The sequence below is a fragment of the Plasmodium gonderi genome (genome assembly GCF_002157705.1).
Source record: "Plasmodium gonderi DNA, contig: Pgo-contig_111, whole genome shotgun sequence".
Classification (NCBI taxonomy): Eukaryota; Apicomplexa; class Aconoidasida; order Haemosporida; family Plasmodiidae; genus Plasmodium; species Plasmodium gonderi.
In genome coordinates, this window is record NW_021629038.1 from 1 (window position 1) to 24,779 (window position 24,779).

General features: G+C 18.3%; 4 protein-coding genes across 4 annotated transcripts, besides 3 other annotated features; 2 read left to right on the top strand and 2 right to left on the bottom strand.

Annotated features, from left to right (window-relative positions):
• Positions 1 to 390: 390 nt before the first annotated feature.
• On the top strand, positions 391 to 906 carry PGO_001125 (hypothetical protein; the record flags this gene model as incomplete). The annotated part of the gene is made up of 1 exon (XM_028690895.1): positions 391 to 906. The coding sequence occupies one exon, from the start codon at positions 391 to 393 to the stop codon at positions 904 to 906; it is 516 nt and encodes a 171-aa protein (XP_028546696.1).
• Positions 907 to 3,117: 2,211 nt separating this feature from the next.
• On the bottom strand, positions 3,118 to 4,314 carry PGO_001130 (variable surface protein; the record flags this gene model as incomplete). The annotated part of the gene is made up of 3 exons (XM_028690896.1): positions 3,118 to 3,285; positions 3,387 to 4,148; positions 4,285 to 4,314. 3 exons carry the CDS (start codon positions 4,312 to 4,314, stop codon positions 3,118 to 3,120), a joined length of 960 nt encoding a protein of 319 aa, XP_028546697.1.
• An 8,220-nt stretch (positions 4,315 to 12,534) lies between these two features.
• On the top strand, positions 12,535 to 13,677 carry PGO_001135 (variable surface protein; the record flags this gene model as incomplete). Its single annotated transcript, XM_028690897.1, has 3 exons — positions 12,535 to 12,549; positions 12,680 to 13,366; positions 13,522 to 13,677. The coding sequence occupies 3 exons, from the start codon at positions 12,535 to 12,537 to the stop codon at positions 13,675 to 13,677; spliced, it is 858 nt and encodes a 285-aa protein (XP_028546698.1).
• A 3,517-nt stretch (positions 13,678 to 17,194) lies between these two features.
• Positions 17,195 to 17,350: a sequence feature (nonsense mutation produce stop codon;~variable surface protein).
• Positions 17,351 to 17,454: 104 nt separating this feature from the next.
• Positions 17,455 to 18,201: a sequence feature (nonsense mutation produce stop codon;~variable surface protein).
• A 130-nt stretch (positions 18,202 to 18,331) lies between these two features.
• Positions 18,332 to 18,346: a sequence feature (nonsense mutation produce stop codon;~variable surface protein).
• Positions 18,347 to 20,540: 2,194 nt separating this feature from the next.
• On the bottom strand, positions 20,541 to 21,647 carry PGO_001145 (variable surface protein; the record flags this gene model as incomplete). The annotated part of the gene is made up of 3 exons (XM_028690898.1): positions 20,541 to 20,696; positions 20,867 to 21,517; positions 21,633 to 21,647. 3 exons carry the CDS (start codon positions 21,645 to 21,647, stop codon positions 20,541 to 20,543), a joined length of 822 nt encoding a protein of 273 aa, XP_028546699.1.
• Between the last annotated feature and the right edge of the window lie 3,132 nt (positions 21,648 to 24,779).

Here is a 24,779-nt window from a genome sequence, read left to right on the forward strand (position 1 = left end):
TAAAGATCACATAATAATATTTTTCTTAAAAATATATTTTCAATTCCTGTATATATTATGATTTTTATTTATAGATCAATTTCTCTTATATATATCCCATATGCTCGGAGGGTTTCAGTTGGATAGAATATGAACATTCGCGTCACCATTTATACAATGATTTAACAAAATTGTGTAGTAATTTTCATAATACAGTAACAAGATATAAAACTACTTATTAACCTTTTATTTAGAGTTATAAATTTATTAGTCTATATTCACAACATATATAAACATAAGGTAAAATGTTATTAAGGGAGAATATTGTAAATACTTTTATTACAAAGTAAAAAAAATATAATAGCTACTTTTCTTTTAAATTGTGGTGATACTAATGATTTTTATGAAAAAATGAGAGAACATATACTTAAAATTATTGATCCAAGTATATCTGATATATGTATAAAATATTTTATCAATATTGATAAAAATAGCATTAATATATTTGATAATCTTGATGAACTTGTTAGCAGTTATAATAAATTCTATTATGGTCATGAAAACTATTCCGACCTTCAAGCATTTATAGGCCGTATAAATTTCGTGGAACGAAGCGAATTTAATAATCGTGAGTGTATTAGATTATTACTGAAAAAATATTATGGTTATTATAAAAATTATGTGAAAACCGAACTTGAGGATAAAGCTATAATTTCTTATAGCATTTATAATGATAAGTACATTAATGGAATATTGAATGTAGTGTCATCGACGAATGAAAATGTAGATGATGCAGAAGGACAAATAGATTTTGCTGAAGTTATAGAAGCACATACGGATTTTGCTTCAGGTACTGGTACAGGTATAGGTTTTTCATCTTTTGCAATATTAGTAATTGCATTCATTTTGTATAAGATGATAAAGTAAATTCATTTAATAAATTTATATTGTATTATAATTTATCTTAAAAATAATTTAAAAATATTGATATAAAATAAATGAATAACATATAAAAATATTATCAATTTTTTTATACAGATTACCACTTGTTTTTCATTTTTATAAACAAGAGTAAGGATATTAAGGAAAAAGCTGAAAAAAAATTACAAAAATAATCTCCATCTTATGGACAAATTTGATTTTGAATACAAAAATTCAGTTGATGATAGATATAAAATACTATATAGTTAAATTAGCATAACCAATAAATGCGGAATCTTAATTATGGTTTTTGTTTTATTTTTTATAAAAAATACAAAAAATATTATTTTTGTATAAAGAAATACAATTATATGAATATTCTAATATGATACAAAATCAATAAAAAGAATTCATTATCTTAGTTATTTACAATAACAAAGGCAATTTCGATTTCTACTTATTTATTCAAGAGGAAAAAATAAATTTATTTAGTATAGGAAAAATAAATAATATATAAAAACACATTGTAAATGATAACATATAATATTTTTATATGATTATATTGCTATAATTAAATTATATACACTAACATTCATCATTATTTATAATTTGATGTGTCAATTATTGTATATTAACTCGAGTAAAAACATTTTATGTAGAAATTAATTTAAAAAAGAAAATAATAAATATATTATAAAAAGCATATTTCCAGAATGAATAAGAAAATTCAATTAAAATAGGAATATAATTTGAATACATGTACATTGATAAAATCAATCGTACATTATTTTTAATATTTCCATTAAAATTACGATTTCTGGATATTATAAAAGTATACTTACAACTGATAAAACTTAGGGCATATTGAATACATTATATATTATATAAAAATATTTATTCTAAATACATTTTTATCACTTCGAGGATATAATTACATCTATTTTAACATTATTCCGTGTGTGATCTTTTGAATTAATTCTACATTTTATAATGAAAGGCTATTGTATAATAAATAAACATATTACACCAAAAATATAATGATTTATAAAAATAATATTATTATATATATATGAATAATATTTTTTGTATTTATGAATTCTAATATAGTATATATTATTATTTATTATAAATTCCTTATTACAATACATTAGTAATAATTGTCAACGCTATAGAATTTGATTATTACAGGTTACACTTTACAGAGTTTTAAATATAATCGAAAATCATTTTGTTTTAATATAATTCTTACATTTAATCGAAAGATAAGATATTAAAAAAAAATATATCTATTTATAATACTTCAAACATGAATTCTATGCATATTAATCGTAAATATACTCTAAGAATATATACTATTACTTATATGTATTATAATATGACGAAAAATATATAGAATCAGTAAATATATACATAAAACCTCATTGATAAAGTAAAATAATGTAAGGGAAACAATAAATATACAGAAAAAAAATGTATTATATATAATATTACTACATTTAAAATAGCAAATTTTCAATAAAGTTGTTCTAAATATATAATTATATAAAAATAATATATGTTAATATATAAAGGGAAAAAAATAAAAAGTCCATAATATGCACGAATGTATATTATTTCTTTACCTTTTCTAATTTCTTCTACGATTTTTTTTTCTTTTTTTTTTCATGTATATATGTATATTTCTCCTATGATAAATATATCATATATATATTAAGGTACATTAAATTGATTACAATGATTTGAAACATATATTCATATATATAATCAATGAATGTGAATTAAGTTATTATTCTAGATAAAAATATATGTATAGTAAAATAATATATAATTAAATCATTAAATAATTATATATATTGCTTTGGAATGTTTTTATAATTTATAATATATTTTCCTATATTAGAATAAAAAAACAGAAACTATATATGAATTAGGATAAGTATATATATTTTTTAATAATATTTAAGTTTTTATAATTTATTTTTTAGTCTTCATGAACTCATATTAAATTATATATGATTACACACATTTTGATAATGAATTATTTTAATATATTTTATGATGTGTTATCATATATAATATTCTTTTATTATTATATATGTAAAAAGAAGCCATATTATAATTTTTTTTATTTCATTACTATTGTATTACAGTTTTTAATATAGTTTAGATAATCTATAGAAATCTATCCTTAGTTAATTAGTTCATTATATATTTGTATTATGCGTAATCATCTATGCCATATGATATTTTGTACTTTTTATATATACTATCATTTCTTGTTTTTTCAATTGAATCCATTAAATTTAGATGTTCATTATATTTTTTGCTTATAATTCTTCTTAATTTTCTTGGTTTTCTTTGTAAACAAATACCATAACGCGTATACTAGAAATAAAAAAATAACATGGCATTCATATTAATATATTATTAATTATTAAATTTTTTTAATAAAAAATAATATACATTATTATAATATATACATTCACAAAATTAAATTTCCTTTTTACTTTGAATAGAATGAACATTATAATTAATATTGAAAATGTTAATAAAACTACACCTGCCTCATTTCCAGTAGATGCGACTTGTGTCATTTTTTGCCTTTCTTCGTGGTCCTTAATTTCATTTATAATTTGATCGTATGATTTTCTATATTCTTTCAATAAATTAGTTAAACTAACGTTACTGCTCCTTTTAGATATTTCTAGAAGATTTTTATAATTTTTTTCACATTCTCTGGCTTTAATGCGGGATTGATTAATATTTCTTTGATTACTAAATGTTCTTAATGTTTCAAAATTTTCATACAGTTTATCAAGATATTTCATTACATGATATATAGAATTATCAAATTTCTCAACATCTTTATTATCACATACATTTGGCAGAGTTATTGTATTCACGCCCTGTTGTCTTTTCTTCAGTTTTTCGTAACAGTCTTTCGCAGTATCACACTTAGCTTCGTATAGTTTCACTAAATCCTTTAGCTTGTAAAAGAAATAATAACAATTTGATGTTATGTTAAATGTATTATCTTTTCCATTTTTGCCATTTATGTATTCTAAATAAGCACCTAATATTACACAATCGTCATTAAAATAAATTTGACTGTAGCTCAAATTTACATTATGTCCAAAAAATCTACACACAGGTGAATAACGATTTATTTGCTTCCACACGTATTGGCTATTCCAGAAAAAATTCTTAAAAGTATTTCTGCATCCGGGAAATATATCCTTAAAATTAAACTAAGAATATGAAGTCATTATTCTCATAAAAAATTAAAATTACACTATAAACAAACAATTTTTTTATTTTATGTATAAATAGAGAATATTATAAATAAAGTAAGTAATTTTCTTTTATAAAAAATTATAAATATACATCCTGGTTCACAGTTATGGAGGATCCCATTGTATTTTATGCTGAAATTAATATAAAAAAAAAATTATTTTCCATAAATATAATGCACATATATTTTTTAAACATATCAGAATAAATATTCTATACATATTATATGTATTAATTCATGAAATATATTTATATAACATTCATACATTCGATAAATTATTCATATATTTTAAACTGCATTATTACTATATGATCGTATTGGACAAATATTTTCTAAAAAAATTGGATAAAATTAAAAAATAAATTCATATAGTATAATGTACATTATAAAATAAAATTGAAAAAAATGATTTAAATACTATTATATCTATAGCATTATTTTAATAAAATTATTATAACTCTTAATAAATTAAAATGATTAGGTAATATAATCAATAATTTTATTATAATACCTTTATTTCTATTTCTATAATTGTTATATAAATTTAATATTTATGGTTCAAAATATAACACACATTATGTTAGAGATCACGCTTAGAAATCAAAGGATTATTATTTATAATTCTGTATTATATATGTTTTTGTTTTATCGCTTCTTTTTCTAGAAAATATTTCGCGTAATTAATTAAATTCTAGTCGTTAGTACATTTATTACTTGTATATAAAAAATATTAAGAACACACAAAACTAAGGTACCCTAGTTTATGTGAATTATATTAATTATGGTAAATATTCCTTCTTATTTTTTTATTACTATACATAAATTTATATGAGTATATATGGAAAAGTTAAATAAATATTTTAATTTATCATATATATTCTTATAAATGTATTATATATAGATTATATTATATTTATATTAAATTAATATATATTATATAAACAAAAAATAAATGAAAAAAAAATTTTACATCCTAAATAATATCCAATTATGTTTTTTCAGTTTTATGAATGATTATTTTTTGTAATATTTAATATAATGATATAATAATACAATTATATAATGATCACAATATTTCAGTGTATACATAAATATATATTTATTTTAATATTTGCCATTATACAATGAATGTGGAATATTTTTTATAGTAACATTAATTATTTTATTTTTTCTTTAATTTAAAATATTAAAATTATTTTTATCTCTTAAAACTATCTTACTTATTTTATTATGAAATACATGAACTAATGATATACGAATTTCTATGTATAAATAAAAAATTATAAAGTTGTTATTACCATTTTATTAATGCATTTCGCACGGTATTAATTTCATAATATATATGCCTTATTTTGTTTTAATTATTTATTAAGAAACGACGATATTTTATAATATTTGTGTACCTATTAAATATTTCTTAAAATATGTCATAATAATTAAATTTAAATATACATATATCTTATATAAGTAATATGCTTGATATAATTATTAATTTGTTATAAATATTTAAAAAATATATAAATAAAAGATATAATAATTCTATAAAACTCATCTATCATAACATTTTATATTTTCTTTCAATTAGGAATTATATAACACGTCATACGTTTCACTATTATAGTGTACAAATGCTATACTATTTATTGTATATGTTATGTAATCTTAGTTAATAATATTCAAGTTATTAAATAAAAATACTTTTATTCGGTATAATAATTCATTAGAAAATTATAGCTCTTTTATGTATTATATAAAATAGTCATAATTTTATTACAATAATAGTATTGATGAAGAAGCTATTTTTATATAGTATTGTATATAATGAATCATGTATATATAAAATTAATATATGTATTATGAAATTATTTCTTATAATAACATAAAGATAATACATAACACATTTACAGAAATGTCTTTTTGAATATTATTAAATTTCATAAATAAATACACAATAATCTAAATTAAACTAATGTTAAATAATATATAAATATATAACCATAATAATATGTGAAAAAGGTAATGTACATAAAGAATGAAATAAATAATATTATTTTTCATACTGACTTATTTATTTAAAATTATGCATTTTTCAAGCATATGAATATATTTAATTGATTTAACGCAAAAATAAGGGTTCCTTAATTTAACATCTCTAAAGAATAACAATCTAGGTAAATGCTATTTTTATCCGTACAAGTAACCTGCATTTTTCATTAAAATAATAATAAATATTTTATTTTATATAAATTCATTCCTTTGATTTTTATAATGTCCTTTATTTTCATACCACGTGGTGTAAAATTAAGGATTATACCTAATTAGAAATATTAAGTTTAATATATTATTTTTGTTTAACTATATTCTGATAAAACTAATATAAACCTAGGAAAATAAATCACTACTATACTATAAATATGATTTATGTACTAAAGGATACGTGTAAAATCATGAACGTGGCCTCAATATATTTAAGGAAATTATTTAAAATTTTATTTTTGAATTAAAATCAAAGAATGAATATAAGTCTTTATATTATGAATGTTTTATTTATAGAATATATATATTAAGTCAGAATCATTATATATATAACCCTATTAACATTTAATAACAAATTTGATTTAATTTATCTTTAAGTATATTTGATGTTATTATCTTTTTCATAATTTGGGATTAAAATATTTTTATAAATAAGGATTTGTTTAAATTTTGGAATATATTTTAATTTTTCATGAAATTATTACAATATAATTGTATAGAAATAATCTAATCCTCTCTTCTATTTACATCATTATTTTTATTTAATATCTAATACATCATCATATATAATTTAAGGGCATGCAAAATATTTGTATTATGCATTATTTTCATATTTCCAAATACATAAATATATGTATTAAAAATAATTTATAAAATATTCTTCAATTTTTCTGTATCCATAAGATATATATAATTAATATTTTTTTATTTTTCTTGAATTAAACCATAACCGAAACCATTGGTTTTGTCTTTTTAATCAGTATTATTGCAGAAAACATACAATAATAATTTTATTATCATAGGGAGAATATAAGGCATAATAACTCTTTAGTCTATGAACAATAGCTTTTTTGCTGGTATCTTATTAATTAAAACCCATATATAATAAACGCTTACTATAAAAATTCTATCACATCTAGTACAATGATTATCTTAATTCCTATTATACTCATGCCTAAAATATAGTGATAATAGTGTATCTTGTAGAGACGTATCATCTACTACATAATATTTTATATTTTAATAAGATATTTTTAAACTAAATTTATTTTTTTTAAAAATCTCAAAAATTTTGGTCCAAATGATAAACTATTAGTAATGTATTTTTATCCTTATTCTTTATATTGAAAATTATACATGTATTGTTCAAAATATATATGGTATTTTTATTAACTGCAGTACATTTCTGAAGAGTTTTATATATTTTATAATTAGACGAATTAATAACTCTATATAAATAGCTTATATTGTGCTATTCTTCTTAGATATAATTATTAAATTCAATCGTTAGAAAAATAACAATTAGTATATATAAATAAGAATAATTTAAAAAAATTGTTTCTGTGTATAATCCTCCGTGAAGAATAAAGTATGATATACTAAATTATTTAATAATATATTAAACAATAATGATATTCATGTTATGATATGTATATATTTGTTTTCAATTTTAGTTAGGAAAAACAAAAAAATATATTTTATTAATAATAAATAAGTTAAAAATATATATGTCTTCTCTCAAATTTAATATAATTTTCCAGCTACAATGACATAAATAAAATTCTCTGAACCTGGTAATAAAAAAGATTTACTACAAAAAATAATATTTTTTAAATTATTACATATTTATTATTTTCTATTTAATTCAGGATTTTATAGAGTCCCATATAACCTATTTTATATTTTATAATATTTAATATATAAATAAGATATTATTTTCTTAGCAATATTATAATATTCAATTGAGTGAATATTATTAAAGTATTAATACAGCATACATTTCTAAATAATTAATATGTTATATTAATAATTATTTCTAATCACATTAAATTAACACACTTCTTATTAGTTCACATATAGAATGTATATTTCAGAAGTATATTTGAAAATTCTTTTATATATAATATTATGTTCTATTATATACGTGTATCAATTTTTTACTTATTTAATCTACATCAATTTATGAAATATTACGAAATATACTTTAAAATAATTGTGCTTTCTTTATAAGTATTTTTTAAATATACTAAAAAGTTATCATGTTCTTTTTTAAGCGTTGTTGCTTGTATTTTTATTAGACTTAAGATTGCTTAAATTTATTATAACATTCCATTCATATTTTCACCAAAATAATTTTCTTATACTTAATTATTTTATAAATTATATGTATATAATTAAATTATATAGTGTTGTGTACAAAGAGAAATATATTCTTAAAAAATGTAATGTATGTGGTTTAAATATTGTATTCACGTAATTGAATTAACTAACAAACAATATTTGATAAATTAATACATAAAGTCTATTTATTTTGTAACCATTAAATATCGAATATTCTAATAATGATATAATAACAAAAAATTAATATACAAATGAATATAATATGTTTTGTCTATGAACAAGTAATAGTAGCTTAAATGCATTATTTATATTTTTCTATCATAAGAAATTCTAACATATTATAAAATTTTCTTTTTCAGGAAAATAATTTTTATTTATTCCTTTTAAGAACCCTTATTTACAATGAGAATACATATATCAAATATAGTTTCATATTAACCAATATCATATTAATGGATTTATTTAAAAACATTTTTTTTATTATAATGAAGAATTATTAAATTTATGTATTTTTTAATAACGCCTAACTACCAACATTTTGCAATATTTATCTATTTCTCAATCATAAAGTGCAAAAATATATATTCACTGATTTGCAAAGTATAAATATATATTAAATAATAACTTTTAAAATTATTTCATAAATACACTCATACATGTTCTTATACTTAGAAACTACATGGGCATTGTTATATATTTTTGTCTTTATTCTGACAAAGGGTATATATTATATAGAGATTAAAAATATTTTGTATCCTTATATACATCATTATCGCTTTCTAACATAATCATTAATTTCTCAATATATGTAATTCTCGTGATGTTATAACTGTTTATATTGACATTAATATATATTTCTTTCATATTATTAGGTAAACATTAAAAAAAACACTTAATAAAATTTTTCTTTTTATATTGTTTAGAAATAAAATGGTTTCCAGATAAGTTTATCATTTATGTTATGCATAATTCACTAAATTCAAACATTGAAAAATTATCGTTTTATTATACAGTAGTTTATCTCTTTTCGTCATAGCACTTCTGTAAGTATTTACAAGGTACATTAAAATCCAAACTCGTAGGTAAAAAAAATAATATTTAAATAGTAAAAGTACATGGTAATACAAATTTATCAATATTTTTTACTTCTCATACGTGTAATTAATATATATATTTATATTGAAGATAAATGCAAAAATGTACTAGTTATATATACATAATAAGCAATTAAAGTAAGTTATATATATCTGAAAAAAAATAATTTAAATTATATAACAATGGTGAACAATAAAAAATGGTTGAGTAAATAGTCTATCAAGATAATAACTGTAATTATATTTACTATATTCTAAGTATATATATACAATATTCATCATATTCTTCTTGTTACTGCTACTTTGTTATTGTTATAAAAATTCGTTTTAAATTAATTATATAACAATTCTTATGAATTATAATGTAAAATATAATAATATAATATCTTATATATAATTATAAGCTTAATTATATAATTATTTCCTTTCCATATAATTTTCATCCCAGTTCAACTTTTCAAATATAAGGAAAAAAAAAAAAAAAATACATTTTGTTCTATTTATGGAACATTTCATCGAAGATTAAATAAATAATTATTTAGAGAACATAAATTGTTTCTCAGAAAAATAAGAAAATTATATTAGATTATTACATTAAATGATATTAACCTAAAAACTGAATACAAAAAATTTTGAATATAATTAAAACATTCTTAATTATAATATTAAATAAAATGTCCTATATTGAATTACAGAAAGGAATATAAAAATTATATTCGTAGATAATAATTTATCTTGTCTCAGATGATATAACACTTATTCATATATAAAAATAATCATAGGTTATATAACTATGAATTTTAATATTTCAATCTAATTCTTTATATATAATACCTAAATTCAATAAATATGATTATTATATGATCATCTCCCACAAAAAAATTTATTTCTTGAGGTTATTATCATAATTCAATTATTAAAGATAATATTCATTTATTTTATTTTACTTATATTATATATCCATATTCTATTATTATTAAAACATGTAATTCTTCATTATATAAACAATTTATGCATAATAACAATAGATATAATTATTGTAGTAATTGAATATATAATGCATTATTATTATTTATATTGAGTAATTTTTTAGTGGTATTGTCACTCATGACAAATAAAAGCATACACTTCTCTTAATTAATACAATGCAATCAAAAAAATTTTAAGGGGTTATATAAAAAATTAAATATTTTTATGTTATTTACATTATAGCATAATTGCTTTGTACACAAATTTTTATTTTTATTTTATATTTTACATATAATGAAATAATTCATTAAAAAAAAAAAACTTCAAAAAATAATATCTGTATTTTTATATGATTATGTTTCATCGTGAGAATAATTTATATCTCATATAAAATAAATTTTATATTTTAAAGAGCAAATAATATTATAAGTTAAATAAACTGTGTGATTATAATATTCATATAAATATATATTTTAATTATCTATTTCATTTTAAAAATGGGTTATATATTACATATTTGATGTTATTTCCTAGTCTAAATATTGCATTTTGCATATTGGAAATGAAAATGAAAAAATTGATATTATTATGAAATATCCATAGGAAGTTTATTCATGAATAATTCAAAAGCATACTGTAATTAAATTAAATATTTTATATTATCCATTTCATAAGAATTTAATATTTTATTTTTCAAAAAACACATATACCACTAAAAATTATTAGTTATTAAAAATACGAAACAGTTTAACTTATATATAGTAAGTAAAATTAAAGAATATATATATAAGGCATATACAAAAATTATTTTTCTAAATAAAAACTAGATAATAATAAAAACAGCATAAATAGAAATCTGGATAAAATATTTTTAATTATAATATAATAATAATAACTTCATATATTGGTACAAAAGATTTATTAATATTATATTAGTGCTTATTAATAAAATATTAACAAATAATGAATGAAACAATAAAAATATTAATAGTATCTGCAAATATTATAAAATAAGCAGAACTCTATATATCCATCCCTTTTATATATATATATTTTATTAATTTATAAAATATCATATGTTAATATTAACTCATATACTGTAGAAAAATATATATATAATGTTCTAATACATATCAATATATCCCATAATAAAGCTTATAATATAATTCATAGCATTCCAATTAATATATAGAAATAATAATCTTATTGTGTTTGGCTCCAAGAAAACTTGTAGATTTATACTAATTGATAATAAAGGATACTGAATTATAAATAGTAAACAGTAAAGTCTTAACCCTAAAAATAATCCTGAAAACTAAACACTGAATAAGATTTTACGTTTATTACATTTTTATGAATTTATATAAAATAATAATAATTATACATTCATAGCAATAAAAAAAAAAAGAATATACTTATTTTTCAAAAATTATATTATAAAAATAATATATTTAAAAATATTATTTATAGCACTTAATCATTAATAAATAATCTATAATCATTAACATAAGATATAAATCCTTTGTCAAAAAATTCAATTAGAAAATTTAAAATCATGAACTCTGAAAACTAATGTATTATAGATGTTTTTATTGTCGTATTTTATCAAACAATGCTATTGTTCTTATTATGTAAGCGTTATAACCTTGTTTTCCTTTTTCTCCTTAAAACAATTAAAGATTAATACAAAACATCACAAATAGTACCATATTTTAATTACAATAAAAATTAATGATTATTTTAGTCTAATTAATTTTTCTATCATTTGCATAATATTAATAAAGTATAAATATTATTTTCTAATATTATATATAATTCTTTTTAATTTTTTTGGAGTATATGTGCGAGTATGCTTAAATTTTTAAAACACATAATCATAAAAGTTATATAGTCATTTTTATGATGAGTGAATATAATGTAGGATAGAATTATTATAATATCAATTACAATATTATAATAAACGCATACATTATTTTCCTTTATATTTATATAATTTTTTTCATATGTATATGATTCTTGTATTACAATTATTTTTTCTACATTTTAGTATGAAAAAGTATATTCCTTATTTCCTGAATGTGAAAAATTTATGCGGGAAGAACAGATTTTTTTTAATAATAATTGGGAGACTTACTGTGAGGAATTTGAAGACAACTATTCAGATATACTTGCTCCCAGTGTTTCAAATATATGTTCTAAATCTATTGAATATTTATTTCAAATATTTACTTCAACTGAAAACTCATCACTGAAAAATGTTGCTGTACAATACTTGTATTATTGGATAAATCAAAAAAAACAGACAAATGAAGAGGATAATACAGGAATTAATAAATTTTATGAAAAATTGATTTTAAACGCTAAGGAAAAAGATATAGAATTTTTGAAGCATTATAATAATTACCTAAAATATAATATTGAGGATTTAGAAATAATCAATGATTTATACAATATTAAAACATTAATTAATAACATAAGTTCTAATAGTAGAAATCCTACTGGCAATGAAAAAAATTTTGCGAAAGAATGTGAAAAAAGATATAATCGTCTCTATAAAATATGCGAAAATACGCATAACGCTGATTTATGTGATGAATTCAAAAATATTAGAAAAAAACTTCGTGATCATAATATTATTAATAAATATCATATAAGTATACCAGAAATGTTATCTTATTTGGAAAAACAAAACATAATAGTTCCTATTTTAATTCCTATTGTTATAACTTTATTAGTATCATGCCTTTTAATTTATATATATAAAGTTAATAATAAAAAAATATATTTACCCAATAAAAAAATTGTTAAAAGAGAAAAAATATATAATAATATTTATATTCTTATAAAATTATATTACTAAATTAATGTATTTTTTATTATTATTATTAGTTCACACCACATGGCTCATACTTGAAATATGCTGTAAAAAGTATAAGAAATAAATTTAAAAATACATATAAAAAATTGGATACAATGCATTCTTATGAAAATTACGATAACAACTCATGGAAAAGGGGATATGATGTGTTATATAATTCTGCTTAGTTGTAGTATTAAATATAAATTATAAAAATATATTACATTTAAATGGTATATAAAATGAAGGAATTAAATATTTTCAGATTGATTCTATTAGTATTTTCATATTAAAAAAAATAAGACTTGTAATAAAGTTTTGGATTATTTGGGAAATATAATATAACATTTATTCAATAAGAAGAATGCCAAATGATATAATCCATCCTTTCATAATGAATGAATAAATATGGAACTTATATATTTAAGAAATTTACCTTTTTTAATATTCTACAGCTTGTATGAATAAAATTTTTTCTTTTTATTAAGTGACATCACATAAATATAATAATTTAACAGAAATGAAATAAAACATATATATATACATCCCGATATTCTACTATATAATGGTATATACAAATTAGTATTCAATTATAAAATAAAAATTATGAAAAATAATTTATAGTGAAAATTATTTTTATAATATACTTATGGAATTTTTTCACAGATTATAAAATGTTTAAAAAAAATTTATAACATTAATGTGTAAAATTTTATAAGATACATGATTTTTAAGGCACATGTTAGGGCATGAATAATAATATGCTGTTTATTGTTATATATTTTTTATTTAATTTAATATACTGTTTTATATTACAATACAAATATATTTTTTTTATATGATTAATATTGAAAATATCCATAACCTACATAATAGTAATTATGCTAATCTCTTATGTACATTCATTTAATGCAAATACAATTTAATTTTCTTTAACTATAAGGAAATTTACTTTTTTATATTTTATATATAACACAAGTGAGTCCTTTAACTATAACTTATTAAAAAATATTTTTATATCTAGAAAAAATATTATGCAATAAGCTATCAATAAGTGATAATACACAAAAGTCATTACATATATTGTATACATCATTATAAAAAAAAGTGAAAAGCTTAAAATCCATTACACATAATAAATTAGAAAAAAAAATTTACATACGTATAAAAAAAATTATAAAATTAATCATAAAATGAAAATATTTACATGTATTTAAAGTAATATATATAGACAAAAAATATATATATTCATTTTAAAACATTATTAAAGAAAATTGGTTATCATATAATATGTAAATATAACTTCATATAATATTTATAGTTCCAAATTTATGTTATACAATAAATATAACATTCATCATAATAATTTCTTATTCACACATTTCATTAAACATTCGTTCTAGTTTTTACTTTACGCACGAAATACTTCATTCTATCCATTCATGATATATGTAGTATTATATATAATTAAATCGAGTACACTTATAGTAAATAAAATGTATAAAAATCATATTTCATGTAAAATTATTCATACTCATTCAATAAAAGGATTCTTATGTATTTTTATATTATTTATAAAATACATAAAATTAATGTTAATTACTTTCTAAATAATTATACACATAGATAGTAAGAATTTATATTTGCTGAAAGGATATTTCTATTGTGATCACACAGTATGTTAAATTTTTATAACGAAAAATTATATTAAAAATATAAGTATTTTGAATATATGTAATCTTACTTTTATGTTGTATATTATAATATATAGGAAAAAAGAAGAGTGTGAATTACTAAATTTATTATTAATTCTAATGCATAAGTAATGAATGTTTTTATTTAGTATATATTTTCCATTTCAAGAAAAAGGTAATGCCATAGTTCTCACATGTATATTTATTTATGCTAATAATGATATTTTTCGTGTTAATTCATATATATATTCTACATATTACATTATATATAAAAATTTGGTCTTGTGTATTTTTATGATTTTATAACATAACATTTTCCAGTATTCTTCTTTATATATATGATTTTTTAAATGTATGATAACAAATTTTATAATAAATATAATTTTATTTTATCTATATGTTATAATCATAAATTAAATTAAAGGCTAATACTTTTTTTGACAAACAGAGCCATTAATTTACATTAGGATAGTAGGTTATAATTAATACAAAGCATTATACATCATATGAGTATAAATACTTAAGTTAAATATGTGTTAATGCATATAATTAAAATATGATTCTTTAAAATATACTACCTTCATAAAGAGAATAATATTATACGATCTTTTACTGTTTGTTATATTACATATTCACTTGTTATACATAATTTATACAAAATAATATTAATTGAGATATTACGTAATTATCATGCATTATTATGTTTATTATCACATTTAATATATAATATATATATATGATTATTATACTCTTAGAAATATTTATTTTTATGCATATATATATGTAATGTTTTAACTTATGTTCAACTGATCTGGTTAGTGGAATTCTTTAAATGTAATTCTAATTAAAGGTTTTATACGAAATATAGAGATAATATATCAAAATATTATAGTTATTTTATTCTTAATTAATTCAAATTTAATAGAAAAAATAATTTATTTTGTTCTAAAATAAATATATTACTACTGTACTATTTTTCCATATCAAATATTTATATATACTAATATTTAAAAAAAAATAGATTATTAAACATATAACAATTGACTGGGAAGAATATGTATTGGGAGAGAACATTTTTTATATTAAATTTATATCTGAATCGCATTATGATATTATTCATCACACATAAATTTACTATTCCAGTTGAAAAAATATCACATAATGTATATGTATGTTTTTTATTATTAACTATCCGTTAAGGTAATATTATAATATATAAAGAAATAAATATATAAACAGTTTTAAATTTTAGTACATTGTTTTACTGTATGCATAAATATAAGATTAATTTAATCCTAATAAATATAAATAATTTTAAGTATAATCACAGTTATAATATAATAAACATAACTATAAAATACTAAATTCTGAAAAACATTTGTGAAATAACATAAATTGTGAAAACAAATAACGCATGTTGTTATTTTTATTGTATTTATTATATATATATATATATATAAAGAATAATATAAAATATACATATATAAGCTTATATAATATAACAGAACTAAAGTTAATATATTTTTAAATATATAATGAAAATAATACATATTTATATATTTAACACAAAATTACTGTATAGAATAACTCATATTTAATGAAATATATGAAACAACAAAAAAATGCACATGATTAACAAAATATAACTAAATATCATGTAAATTATTATAAATAGTATTATTAATACTTCTTATTTTTATGTATAATAATATAAATATTAAGTTCTGAAATTAAGTGCAAATGTAAAAGCACATTTCAAAAAAGCGAAAATAAAAACAAAATTTTAAACACTATTCCTAAAATATAATATCAAATGTGAATCCTATTTCACTAAAATATTATATTATTAAATAGAAAAATTAAAACCTTTTATTAATTTATGTATTCTGTGAACTAATTTATTTTTTTCTCTATCTCTTTTACAAGAGAATTCTTAAAATAATTTGTTTACATTTTTATATATTAGTTTTATAGAAATCAATTCATTTTAATTACATATATACTTATTAAATTATGTGGAGCTATATAACACATTATAACTACTATTCCAATAAATACTTTTAAATATTTCTGAGTTTTGCGATTTATTCCTTTCTTCTTTGAAACGACGACATTTATTTATTATCTTTTTTATTACTCCATGCAAGGATGAATTATATGGCAAAAACTAATTTGTAATAAAATAAAATTATGCTTTAAAAATATATTAATATTATAAATTTTTTTAATTTATTAAAAATATTATTATATTATATAAATATATATATCCACAACACATTTAACCTTATAAATTATAAATAAAAAATCTGATGTTATTAATAATATGATTGTTGATATTATAGCATTTTTTTTTTTCCTAGTTGTGTTGGATGTTATGATTATGCTTTCAGTTTTTTTACAAGCTGTAGATTGACATTTAGCTTGAACACATATATCAGATGATTTTTGTAAAATGCTTAATTTATCATTAATATATTTTAATGCTTCACAAAACAATCTTCAATTCGTGGGTTCACAAGTTTTATGGTAAAATTCATACTTATTTAAATATTTAGAAATCAAATCGCACTTGCTTATTCCAGAGGTATAAGGATTATTGTTTATGTAATAAATATTATTATTCATATCATATAAATCATCCAGTATTTGTAATGCACTATTTGAAATAGTAACCCAATTATAATTATAACATATATTTTTTACATATTTATATTTTATTCTAAATAGATCCTCATAAATACCTTGGGTTTTATCACTATTACTACTAGATATAAGTATTTTGTATAACCAATAATATAAGTAAAAAAATTTTGCATGTTCGTATATTTTATAATCATTATTCTCTATATTATACACAAATGATAAGGCCGCGTTACATTTTTCCAAAGTAAAGTTATTATCAATTATACTTTGTGCTCCAATAAGGCCATTAGTACAATGATCACCATGATAGTCCAAAATGTTATCAAAACTTTCTATAGTTTTATTAAATTCAGGAAAATTTTTTACGAAAGTGTACTAAAAATGAATAGCAAATATATAAAAAGCATAATATTTTCATAAACTAAATTTTTATATTGCTTTTGGAAAATGGAATATTTATATATATAATAATTGTGTAAATTATATATTATTAACAATAGGTTACATAAAATTTATCCATGGCACATAAGATTATATATTTTTAGGGATGATCTAGTAATATTATTATTGTTTTGAAATATATGAATAATATATATTATAAAACAAACACATAGAATAAGGATACGTACGATTTTTTATTTTAATCATTGAATTTATATAAATTTGTCACATATCGTTATATTATTATTAATTATACTGCTATTAATATAGCAAAAAATACAAGTGGCATATAATACATATTAAATACTAAAACTCCCAATATAAAAGAATAAATACTTAATTTACAAAAAATAACCTATATCGATTTAAAATGTAACTTAATTATAATTTTTTGATAAAATAAAATTAAATAATTTTGATAATCCTTCATTTAATGTGTATATATATAATGCTAGTATGTATTATTACTTTTAATATATGTAAAATTATATGTTTAATAATCAACGTTATATTTTATTGATATTATTATATATATTATAATTAACACGTTTGCATTTTATGTATATACATTGCTAAATTATATATATCATAAAATAATTATTTGTATTCTTAGTACTCAGATGAATTATTTATAATCCAATGAATAATGTTTATAAATGTCTTAAAATATTATAATATTTAGTAAAATTTTAATATTCAATATAAACTGATACTTATTATGAATATTTTTATTTTTTTATTTACATGAACAAAACTAATACATTTATTATGGAAATTTAAAAAAAGGAGAAAATAAAATATAATAATATGTTTATAATGATTCAAATAATAATATTCTGTAATATATAATTATGTTCTGAGAAGTATTTGTTATAATTTACATTTTCCTTATAAAGAAAAATATATACATTAATATACTATCTTATTTTCTTTTTTAAAATAAATAATAATATTCATTATATATGTCTCATATAAAATAACACAAAAATATATATATAATATATATGAAATTTTTATATTCAATATTTTTTTTTGAAGATAATTAGAGATTAGCTCTAATTTTAAACGATAAATATATATACATGTAGATCATAGTAAAAGCGTGAAGCATAGGTGGAATCATATAAGAAAATATAAAAAAAGTAATTTATTATGGTATGGGGATAAAAAATATTAAAAAATAATAACAGTATGTGATCATATGTTTATGGTTACCTAAAGCAAATTTCTAAATGAGGTAGAATATTTAATATGATCTAATTATATTTAAGGATGTAAAGGACAACTCTTTTAATAATATGATAATTCTTATGAAGGTTAATATTTGATATAGAAAAAATATTTATAAACAAAGCAAAAAATATTATATTCAACATCTAAAAAAAAATTTGTGATATTGAAAAATATTTCATTGCTTTTTTATATTATATAAGTATAATATTTTTGTATTCACCGCATCCAAAAAAAAGTGTGCGTTTTTTCTAATCCTTTTTGCAATGTTGATACATGCACTGAAATGATTAAAAAATATGTATACGTATCATAATAATTCTTCACATTAATTAAATGAGGAGTAAAAAAAATAGAAATAAACAATTTCTTACAATGAAACAAAAAAATTAAAATAAACATGATATATGTTATAATGCATTTGTTCTTGGAATAATTAACTTATTTGTAGTAATGTATCAAAAATTAATATAAAAATATGTTGATATATAAGATTTATAATATTAAAACATATATAGAAGAAGATGTAAAATAAATAAGAAATTGAAAATTATTCATATATATGCATACATAATAAATACAAATAAACGTATCTATATTATTATTTTACCAAAAAGTATGATATATATAGAAAATAAATGAATATAATATATTCATTTAAAATCGCAATTTGAAATTTTTACCTCCATTAATATGTAAATATATATTTTCTATATTTAATTATACATTATATAGAGTTTTATATCATAGAGACTACTCATTCAAGAAAATTACTGTGTATTATAATAGGATATATATGACATTTACATATTTTTTTTATCCACTTCTTATTAAAGAAAGAGATATTTTTTAGATATTAATAGAACATTTGTTACGAATATTTTAATTTCTATACAGAAAAATTAATATAAGCTTTTTACTATAATTATTACTATACATTTATATGAACACATTATAAGATGATTTTCGAATATTAAATGTTTAATACCATTTATTTTGTTTAAATCAAATAATTGCAATGCTTGATGTATATAATGAAAGAATTAGACATTATGATATAAAATATTGTGTTTACTATTCATAGCAGCACTGCTCACATTATGGTACGATTGGAATATAATATAATCTTCATCTATATTATTCCACTTATTTCGTTTTCTTCTTATAGTTCCTTGAAAGCATGAATTATATGGGATAAACTAGTTAATAAAAAAAAATATATTTTAAATAAATATTATATTAAATTTATTTTTATAATTATATAAAAAATTTATTTTGTACAACAACTATGTATACATAATATAATAATTACATTATGCAGAATAAATAAGGTTATTGATATTAATAATATCACAACAATTGTAATTACAATAGGAATTGTTATATTATATTTTTGAAACAAGGGTAACTTTTTATATGATAATTGTACAGAACATTTAGTTGTACTTAGTTCATTATATTTTTCCCTAACATTTTTTAATTCATTACAAAAATTAGAGTAACTATTTAATTCACATGAATCTTTGTATTTCACATATAGAGCAGAGCATTCATTGGCACAACTGCATTTATCTGCACATTGAGAACTATTATTTTCTTCTATATTATCTAGATTAGTGTACATGACATGCAGATCCTTGAGCTTCGACATTACATCATCAGTAATAGTAGTGCCAATATAAGTTTTGCATAATTCTTGATGAGCTGTACTATCAGCAGAGATCAATTCATCATAAAGTTTTTTAACTTCTACAATATTCCTTTCATTATTATTATTATAATAATATAGCCAATAATACAAATATATGCAACTGGAATTGTAAGACACATTTGTGTCTATATTAGTTTGTATAGCGTTCGTATAATTATCAAATTTTTTGCATATGGTTTCAATATTACTAAAACCTGGAAATGTTTTTCCTTTAATTTCTTTAAAATTAGCGTCATTCAGAATACTACCTGTTTTATCAGAATTATTCATAATGTTTTCATATTTTAGAAATTCTTTTGCAATTTTATACTACAAAAAAATAAATAATTATAGCATGACAAAAATTATTATTTATTAAAAATTTTTTATTAGCTTTATTATAAAATTATAAGTCTGATAATAAGTAATTTATATTAAGTTGTACAATATCATTAGTCATCCTTTATATGATTATATTCTTTTACACAATATCTGGATAAAACAATGAAATACATATAAATATCTATACTGATCTTTAAAATGATAACGTAAAGTCTGAAGTAGAACAATATTTTAGTTTTTCTTTATTCATTAAATTGATCTAAAAATTAAACTCATACTTTGACAATTAAACATTACACATATGAAAAAAAATAATAATAATTGTAATATATAACATATTTTTTAAATAAAAAAAAGAAAAAATATAAAGATTAATCAAAAGAATTAGAATAAAATAAAAAAAAAATATAGGTTGACTGTGTATAATATTTTTCTAAAATATAAAAATTATATAATTTTACATATAAAATAAACACCAAAAAATAAAATTATCTTATTATATGCTATTAATATAAATATATATTTAATAATTATTATTTCGCATTTGCATTTTATATAGTGATATGTATGATTTAATTAAAGCTATATAAAATATTATAATATAAAATCATAATGAGTATTTAATTTATTTCTCTTATGTAATAAATGAAATGAACTTATTAATGTGCCTTATTAACCTTCCCGTAAAATGGATATCAATACTATTTATTAAATGTTATAATGGATGTAATAATATGTAATAAATAGAATACTATTATATTGCAATCATATATAACCTTCTAATAAAATTATATTTATATTTTTTTATTCAATTCACATATGTGAAGCATATACTTATGCTGCAAAAAATAATATATTAAAAATTTAGACACCCTCAACAAAACGCATGTAATAATTTAAAGTGTAAATATGATTGATACGTTATTTAAGCAATTCGTATTCGTATACTATATTTCAAATTTTTATTTACTTTCATTTCTCAATTATTATCAGTTTTAATAGAAATGAAAAAAATAAATACATGAAAATTTTATTTTTATAATATAATTAATATATAAAATATTTTAAGTCATTATTTTTCAAGAATTAATTACTTCTTATAACATTAGACTAATGTTTTATTTATGGGCATTGAATATATCAAAATTATTCAGTCTAATTATATCATACAAAGCATTTTGAGTTCATACTATAATAACACATGGAATGTACATTTTATTATGTGAATAAAAGAGCGAGATTAAGATGAAAATTGCCCCATATATTTGATCATGTAATGTAAAAAATAATATTTTTTTATAAAAATTTTTTTCTTGATAGAAAAATATATTCACTATTAAGAAATCAAAATATTAATTATCATTACTGATTCTTATCATAAAAAATTTTCGTTGCAATGATATATATTTTTTATAATTCAAAAATTGTTACTTCTCAATTAAATAACAAATTTAGCGCTATAAATAATATATAATTCTTATTAGTAAAACACAATATATATTAAAAAATTCATATTCTATATGTTTAAGTTTTAATTAGTTAAATATATAACATATACAATTATAATTGTGCTTTAAAATAAATATTATTATGGTTATGAATCTATAATAATGATGCTCTTGAAAAAGTATAGAATTGTTTTAGTTATGACATAATTGAATTCTTTATAATATAAAAATATATTAATAAATTAATATTTCTTTATTGATGTATTACATTATATAAAATGACATTAATTAACATGAATAATGTGTGACTTATTATTTAATTTCAAATATTAATGATGAAAACGCCTCATTAAAAAAAGTATTATATATTAACTCTACGGAGAATGGGAAGCTCGTACACAAATATAACACTGTGAGATAACGGCACATGGTTCTTTAAAAAATATAAAACAATATATATAGCCTTCTTTGTATAGCACACTAATGAGTTCATTAAACTGTGCCAATGAGACAACATTATTAAATAGAGAGTATATGGGCTATGAATAAAATTACAAATATAAAAAAAGGGAACATATTAAATACATATATCCAAATGAATAAATACATTGCTTAATAAAGAATTAGGTAAAACTCTAAACTAATGTATAATGACAAATGAAAAGAAATATGAAATACATAATGAACCGTTATTTAAGGTCCTGACGAATTTTATAAAGAATCTGTACATGGAAAAAGTATTGAATATATAAATATATAACGAAATCATGAACAATTTTTGTAAAAAAAACATATGTAATATATAATGGATATACTTTTATAATATTCTAAATATATAATATGCAATTCATAAAAAATATATATTATCCATATAATATCCACTAGATTTATAAGAATATTCAACATAATATAATCGTATAATGTTTATGTAAAAACCCCATACATATATTTATAAATTTGATTATTATTTTTATAAATATTACAAATACTAGATGTGAGAATAGTGCTAGATAAATATTCTTCTGTAAATTATTATTAGGATTGTTATAATGTTATGTATATATGCTGCAGTAAAAAATTAATAAAAACAATAATTTTAAAAAAACCTAAAAACACTAGAAATATATTATACAGGAAATATAACAACAATATATTATGCTGAAAAAATATATGGTAAAAATAGTTACTTTTCCTTAAATTAAAAGTAATATTTATAAACCATGCTCACAATGTCCTTCAATATTGAGCAACATTTTCTAATATATTCCTATATAATATTATTTCCATTCCATATTTAAATGTAATAAACCATGTTTAATAATGCTTATTTATATTCAATACCTTATTTTTTCAATTATTTATGATATACGGCAACAATAGTGCAAATGATTATGAAGTTCCTCACACTCATACAAAAACAATGTTATTAAAATATATTTAAAATATAAATTAATCATTTTTACTTAATGAATAGAATTTTATAAAGGTATATATTGTTCATTCATATATCTTTTTATAAATAGAGACATCTATATATTTCTGACACTAACGTTTTCGTATACATAACATTTTTTTTACGATATATAATGTTCTCATAAATACGTAATATATAATACTATTCTTTATTAATATAAAATTAAATTTTCATTCTTGTTTGTGTTACATTAGATTTATTTCTTCTACTTTTCAAGATTTATTCTATAATATATGTTTTTTAAATTTATACATTAATATTTTTATTATTCTTTATTAATACAGTGTAATACTAATGAATTTTACTTCTTTTCATTTATATATATAAT